The 7,444-nt window shown below is 52.7% G+C and overlaps 1 protein-coding gene across 4 annotated transcripts in view; it reads right to left on the bottom strand.

Annotated features, from left to right (window-relative positions):
* Positions 1 to 7,444, bottom strand: part of PTGES (prostaglandin E synthase) — a 31,523-nt gene that overhangs the window by 6,994 nt on the left and 17,085 nt on the right. For 3 of the 4 annotated variants that reach the window (XM_032131089.1, XM_032131088.1, XM_032131087.1), the window contains exon 4: positions 2,654 to 5,607. In XM_032131089.1, coding sequence (XP_031986980.1) covers positions 5,358 to 5,607 — 250 coding nt within the window. In that variant the 3' untranslated portion in view covers positions 2,654 to 5,357. Of the gene's footprint in view, positions 1 to 2,653; positions 5,608 to 7,444 lie in introns of those variants that run through there. The other variant, XM_032131091.1, reaches the window with a different exon arrangement.

Below are 7,444 nucleotides of genomic sequence, written 5' to 3'. Positions count from 1 at the left end.
GCACATCCATCACCAGTACTAATTTCAGCAGGAGAGCTGGTCTCCATCCATGCACCACAACTTTGGGAGTGGGGGAAGGTTGCAAAGACATTTGCAAACTGTTTCCTTCCGCAAAGCAGTTGGTTTCAACCAGGTGATTCCAAAAGGGCAGATCTCAGGTGATGGGAGGATCTTCCTGGACCCCCTTTCCTTGTCTCTGACCCCACAGCCTGACACTTGTGCATGACTTGCTGACTGATGAAAAGCTGAAGTTTGCCTCTAGAATATTTTAATGAGAACAATTTTATGTTGTCATCAGCATCGGCTGCCACAGCAGCAAGACAAAACAGAGCTCACATTTTCCAGCTCACAGGGACACCAGCCTGGTTATCCCCATCCAGAATGAATTACAGACATATTGTGGTTACAGCATCCTCCTTTCCCATTACCGTTGTACTGCTGAGCCCTTCTCCCTCTGGTGGCAACAGGAAGGTCTGAAGACCCTCTTGCTGGCACCATCTACAAACTGCAGAAACACATGTTCCCATGACAGCATCGTGTCACCTCCCAGCAGCTGAGCCCCTCCTGCCCTTTGGAGCAATGCTCCTGTCCTGGGGGTTGCGATGCTCACCCCAAACTCTACATTCCATATGGAAGGAGCATCTCCTCCCTGCGGCAGATATTTTGCTCACTGCTGATTCTTTCCGACCCCACAGGGAAGCAACCTAATGCAGCAGAGAAGCTGGATGGTAACTATCCACAGGGGCTGTAATGCTTTATAATTACTCGGGGAGAAGGGAGGAAGCAAAGGTTCCTTTTGTAGCTGGCATCACAAAGCCCAGGAAGTTACCATGTATAAGGAAGAACTATTGCATGGAGATGCACAGCGCTGCATCCATACACCACAACTTCAGAAGCAGGGAAAGTTTGCAAGGACATTTGCAAACTGTTTCCTTCCTCAAACCAGTCTGTTTTCAACCAGGTGACTGCCAAAGGGCAAGTCTGAGGTGATGGGAGGATCTCCCTGGATCTGGCATTACATCTGCCTGCTTTGGAGACGCCGATGGGCACTAGAGCAGCCGCAGCCTACTCCCCCTCAACGCGTTCCCCAAGGAATGGCACCCTCCCTCCACCCCAAACACCTCCAGCTGCACCCCAAGCTCTCTGGCCAGCAGACGTGGGGGGAGAGAATCCGTGGGCGCGGGTCCCCGGGCAGGGTCCCCGAGTCCCCCCGCAGGGTCCCGCAGCCACACGAGGGTGCTGCAGCCCCGCGCAGCGCAGCGCAGCCCGCGGAACCCGGCGGGCCGAGGGCGAGCCCCCATCGCGCTGCTCTGCTCCGCACCCGGCCGGCTCCCTCCCCCCTATCCGGGGCTCGCCCCCACGTATGAAGCAGGGGACGTCTCACAGCTCAGCCCCACAGTCGGGATGGAAAACGCCCGCTGGAAAAAGTTTTACCGGTGCCAACTTCATCCTCATGTGCCAGAGAGCAGCAGGGAAGCACCGTTATCTTCTCCTTCTGGGATGCCCATGCCTGTAGAGCTGGCTCCTCTCATTCTCTCTACAAGTCACAGGAATCTCAGTTCTTCAAGAGGAGTAAGAGGATTTGTGTATCAAAATCCCATCTGCTAGAGGGAATGGGAGATTTTGGGAGGGCAGAAAAGGAAGAGTGTGATCTCAGTTAAAGGAGAGCTGCCCAAGCAGGAATCTTGGTCCAGAGGCCACCAGGGGAAGGTCTGGATGGAGAGACCCAGGAAGTGGTGCAGGCAGGTAAGGAAGAGGCGTGTCCTGTGCTCAGGGGTAGGAGGGATCCAGAGGCTTGAGCCACCTAAAAGAGTGTAGGAGGGGAAGTGACTTGTGCTGGGTCTCCACTTGCTTTTCTCCCAGCTCCAGACACCTTGAGGGAAGACACGTACTGGTTGTGTGAATCACATTCACACGTTGCACCACAGAAGGGGGCGGAATGGACCTTAAAGATCATCTACTCCCAACCCATCCTGCCGTGGGCAGGGACAGCTTGCATTAGACCAAAGTTGCTCAAGGTCTCATCCAACCTGGCTTTGAACTCTGCCAGGGCTGGGATCCACAGCCTCTGTGGGCAGCTGGTACCAGTGTAAGTAACCCTCACAGTAAAAAATTTCTTCCTAATGTCTAACTTAAATTCCTCCTCTTTCAATTTGTACCTATTTAAGCACCAAACTGTCGTTCTGCAGTCCCAGGTGGGTTTCAGAGTGCTGCCGATTCCTGTTTGAGCCAGGTGTGAAAAACAAGTTGTTGGACATACAACGCACACACCAAATCCAGAGACTGCTGGGTGCAGCCACTGTCCCTGCTCTCCTGGGCACATTCTTTGCCCACACAGATGCCAGAGCAGGAATTTGGGAGCTCTAGGCTTTCAATATTAATTGGGAAAAGGCAGGGATGCCCCCCATATGCAGCAAACACCACTGGCAGTGTCCAGGGGGAGAGCCACTGGCTCTGATCACCTAGTCCCAGGAGAGCCCTGATGGGACTGATGCTACCAAAGCAACCGAGCCCAGCTCAGTCCTGCTTCCCCCAAACTTCCACAACACTTCAAAATAAGTGCAATGCTTGGGCCTCTCTCAAGTTTGCCTTGTAGGCTTTTTCTGTTTGTTTTTTTTTGAGCCAGGAGAGTTCACATTCCCAAGCTTTTCCCTGCAGCCAGTAAGCAGAGTTTATTTTTTTTTTAATAAAAAAGAAGAAAGCAGAGCTTTGCATGTAACCTCAGCTTCCCTGAACAGGGCATCAGCCTCAGGCACTGGACAGGCAGCCGAGAAGAGGCTGAAGCAGCTGGCAGATCTGGGGGCTGGAAGGGCATTTTGTAGCCTTCCTTCCTCCTTCCCATGCCAAAATCTCCATCCCAGCCACACCTCCAACCACAGCAACATGTACTGGAGAGAGTCCATTTTGTAAAACCACTGTCTTTCTTATTTGAAAACAAAAAGGGAAAGAAAAGAACCAAGCGGAGCCATTTTATCAAACTAACACAGACATGACGGGCAGCACCTCCCAAACACTAACAACTTAAGAAAATAGGGGAAACCCAGAGAAATGAGGCATTTGTTTCCCAGCAACCTAGTGCAAAAAAAGGGGGAAATTGGAAATTGGAAAATACAACCAGCCCCTTTACAAGTCCTAGGAACAGAAAGAAGAGCAACCACATCTTACCTGAGCTTTTCCAGCCCTCCAGGGTTTTTGAGTGAACACCAAGCTTTGTAACAATTTGCTGCTCAGGGAAGGAAAACTGAACAGAGCTGCTTTTAATTCCCAGCTCTGCTGAATTTAAAGGATCAGCACAAATAATGCACACCTGGAAAAGAGGTTCCTCTGCAGGGCACGTGAGTGCAGAGGAAGGGGATGCCTCTTTAGAAGTCCCAGGGCACTCCAGGCTCTACAGTGGGGTTTAACATCCTGCTGAGGATGGACTCAGCTGCTGCCCAGCTGCATCTGCTGCTCCCGAAGGAAGGATGTATCAGAGCACAATGATTTGTTTTTATTGGGAATATTTGCTTCCTGCCACTAGGATGCATGTGCAGCAGCAGAGAAACATACAGGGGTTCAAGATCTTGTGCACCCTGTGAGGCAGAAAAGACTTGTTAAGAAGGGTCTGTGTTACCCAGACATCTTTGTGACGGAGAAGTGGCCAAGAGTGAACTACTGAACCTGCAATCCTGCCCACCTTCCTCACAGTGGGAGAGCAAGGCATTCCACTCCAAACTTCACCACACAGCTCGGCCTGAGGCCACAACTGCACTGGGATCAGGAGTTACTGGTACAGAAACTTCTACCCGAGCTGAGCAAGGGCTGAGCATCACTCTGAGCAGGTGTGTCCCCAGTGCTCAGTGAGGTCTCAACAAAAGCATCTCTGAGGAGAGCAGTCAAGGGAACAGCCTCAGTGCACAGGACAGATGGAAGGGGAATTTATTTTCTACTCATTCTGGCTTGTCTCTGTGATCTTAGTCCAATTCTGTGTTGCCCTCAGAGGAGGGAGGAGGCACTGAAGAGCAGAGTTTTACTCCTGTCTTCTCCTCCAGAGGGATGCTCCATTGCTGCTGCTGCTGCTGCTGGGAGCAGCCCCTGGTACCTGGGGACAGCTGTGTAGCAGAGGAGCTCATGGGGCTTTTTTACCATGCAATACCCTGGTCCCAACCTCTCCTCTCCAACATGACACCTTTGGGTGACACAGAGCAGCAATACTGTCTTCAAAGCCCCTCTGCTCATTTCCAGAGCTTTCTGCAAACACCAGCTGGTCAGGGCTGTGAATGGCGTGGCAGCAGTGGACAGCTGGAAACAGCTGAAAGAAAACACCCCTAAAGCGATCATGGCACATTTTCCAAATAGCAACGGCCCTTCTGTGGCCAGAGAAAGGCTGCAAACAGAGGGGGAGAAACTCAGTCTGATGCCCTGGAGGCATTTTCAGGCATTAGTGGCATGTGGACATGACTGCTCTATGGGAGAAAACTCTGTCTGTTTTGTGTGAGTGTTTTAGACTTTCCAGAAGTCCCAGAGCTTTGTGTCCGGCAAATGTATCCAGGCTCTGTGTCCAGGGTAAATGATTCCTGCTGGCTGCTCCAGGCATGTCGCTCTGCATCTTGCTGTGGTGGGGCTGAGATGGAAAAGCCACAGCTGCTGCTGGCTGGGAGCTGCCAGGAGCTAGCAGGATCCTGCCTGCAGTGAGGCTCCTGGCAGGGAGCTGTGTCCCATGGCGTGAGACGAGGTGGCACTGGGAGCACTGAACGCTTCAGTGGCCTCACAACATCACCCGTGAGATTTTGACTTCCCTGTTACACTTCCTGGAAGGTACCTGCCTCCTGTCCTCCTTGTGGGAGAGGGAACCTAAGGGACTAAGTCCTAAGGGACTCACATCCCCACAGAAGCACGTGGCAGGGCAGGAGAAGGGTGGCTGCTTTATAACCTCTGCTACCAACCACATCTGCTGACTAAGAGACTTTGTTGGGCCCCCATGATTTCCCCTTCCTGATTCATGGGGTATTCATGACCAAGAGGAAAAGGCACATCTTCCCCGTTCCAAACACAGAAAACCTTTCCTTCAATGACCCCTTCCACGAGGGGTAGTCCATGTGCTTTCCACGTCTCACCCTCAGCAGGAGAGAGAGAAACCTGCCTCCACATCCCCTTCCTGCACGTTCCTTCTCTCTGGTGACTTCTCCGACAAATTCTGATGGCAGTGGAATTTTATCAAGGCTGCACTGAACATCCTCAGGGTGCAGTTGACCTCCCTGGTGACATCCCTGGTGACACACACACACACACACACACACACACACACTCTCTCCCACTTGCAGGGGGGACCAGCAGAGTCAGGATGAGGGGGTTCGGGTGGTCAGTCCCTCTGGGTGTTACCAGTACGGGGTGGTGGCCAGGAGGATCTGCAGGGCCATGGAGAAGCAGGGCAGCTGGGCCACACTGTAGGCCACGGAGCGTGTGGGTGCCCTCAGCCGCAGGAGGTAGGCAATGGTGTGGATGATCCGTCCCACACAGAAGATGAGGAAGTGGATCCTGGCCACTGCAGGACTGGGATCCAGCAGGGAGTAGATGGCTCCGAGGAAGAGGAAGGGAAAGATGTTCTCCATGTCATTGCGGTGGGCCCTGAAAAGTGACATAAGGTTGTTCCTTCCCACCAGAATTCCCTGTTTTCCCTCATTCCTTCTAGCCAGAGTACCCATCCCTAGGTGCTGCTGGGCCTCTCCTCCATTGGATGGGACAGACACAGCCCCCAAAAGCATCAGTTCTCCCTTATACACAGAGGCAGGAGGATTTCACACCCCGTGCCTCTCCCTTGGGACACTGAGCTCCTGAAACTTTCTCTCCGTGACTGGGACGCCTTTGCCACAGCAGATGACAGCTCGAGGGTTGGAGCTTTCAAATAAACAGAGCAAAACAAAGACCCTGTGAAGCTGTGAAAAGCTCAAAACTGGTGTGGTGCCAGCACGGCATGGCCCCAGATGTGGCCATGCTACACAATAAAAGGCAGTTCCAGACCACAGCTTCTCCAGTGGAGAAACTCACAGGATGGGAGGGTTTGTGGCTTCACCTCTCCATGAATGCGTCCAAAGGGGATTGGGGAGGAGCGCTCCAAGGACCCCCACACTGTGCCAGCAGCACCTGGGTAGCAGCACCACAGTATGGCTGGAGGGGCCGCTATGGCCATGTGGTGACACATCAGCGCTGATGGGACCAAACCCTGTGCTCCAGCTGAACATGCACCTGCCTGGGTATCACAGCATCCCTGCCACCACCCACAGCTCTACCGAAACAGGATCCAGTCATGCCAAGAGTGTGGGTTGTGTCCCTCCTCCCCCAGGCACCATCCTCTGAATAAACCCCAAGGACTCTGGGGTTCAGCAGGGACGGAAGGACAAATGGAAGAAGAAGGAGGAGAAAGGAGAGAGCTGAGAGGCAGCCAGGAGACTCTTTAAAGAGGCAGGGGGTAAACATCCCACCCTGCTCTGTCCCTGTCCTGCAAAGACCCCTGGCTCTGCTCCCCCCCAGATACAGTCCGAGATGAAAAGCTGACATCGCCCTCGCTCTGGGGAAACACCTCGGATTGAATCTGTCTTCTTCAGGGCTGCAAATAGATCAGCAAGAACGGACTCTAAGAGCTTTAACTGCCCAAGTCGATCCCAGGCTGTCCCAGGTCTTCGCTGCAGCTCTAGTTATTTAGATTGTTTATTCTGAATAAAGAGGATTATGATTATTATTTCTGCTATTATTTTCTTTTTGCTAGGAAGGAAATGGCTCATTTACCATCCTCCTCCTCCCCCCCGGAAGCCGAACAATTAGGTGGCATTGGATGTTTTCTAAAGCAAATGCTGGAGGCAGTGGGACGTGAGCAGTGAGGTCCCCACGCACAGCCCAGGGCTCCAGGAAAGCAGGGTACGGCTCCAGTCCCTTTCCTGTACATCACCAGCAATCCAGCCTAGCACTTGGGGCACCTCCTTCGGTAAGGGGGACAGCAAATCAAGCCCAGGGCTGAATCAACCTGTGTTTTACCTCTGAGAAACTGTGATTCTCACAGAAGAGGGGTAACATTCAGAGTTTGCCCAGTTAGAGAGGCAGAAGTTATTTCAATCCTGTTTGGCCTTTTCCTGAATCCCCAAAAAGGGCAGCCGTCTACAGCACTGCAACCAGTCACCCTGTTCCCTGTCCAAGCTGTGCAGGGATCTGGGGGAAGCTGGGGTCCTGTCAGAGCAGGACACAAGGAGCCTTTGAGTGTGGGTACAGGATGAGACAGTGGGAGCCTGTGGGACTTTGAGCACCTAGAAAAGAGTCAGTCAGAGTTGGATGTTGAACGCAAACCCGGATCCTTCTCTTTTCCTTGCTCCAGTGCACACCAGGCTCCCGTTAAAGATTAAACTGCTCTGGTGTGCAGGGTCCCACAGCAGAGCTCGAGACACTCCAACCATCTACAACATTACTTGATTAG

Source organism: Corvus moneduloides, chromosome 21 (assembly GCF_009650955.1).
Source record: "Corvus moneduloides isolate bCorMon1 chromosome 21, bCorMon1.pri, whole genome shotgun sequence".
NCBI lineage: Eukaryota > Metazoa > Chordata > Aves > Passeriformes > Corvidae > Corvus > Corvus moneduloides.
Note: the sequence above shows the minus strand (reverse complement) of the source record. Positions and strands in the feature narration are given on the sequence as shown.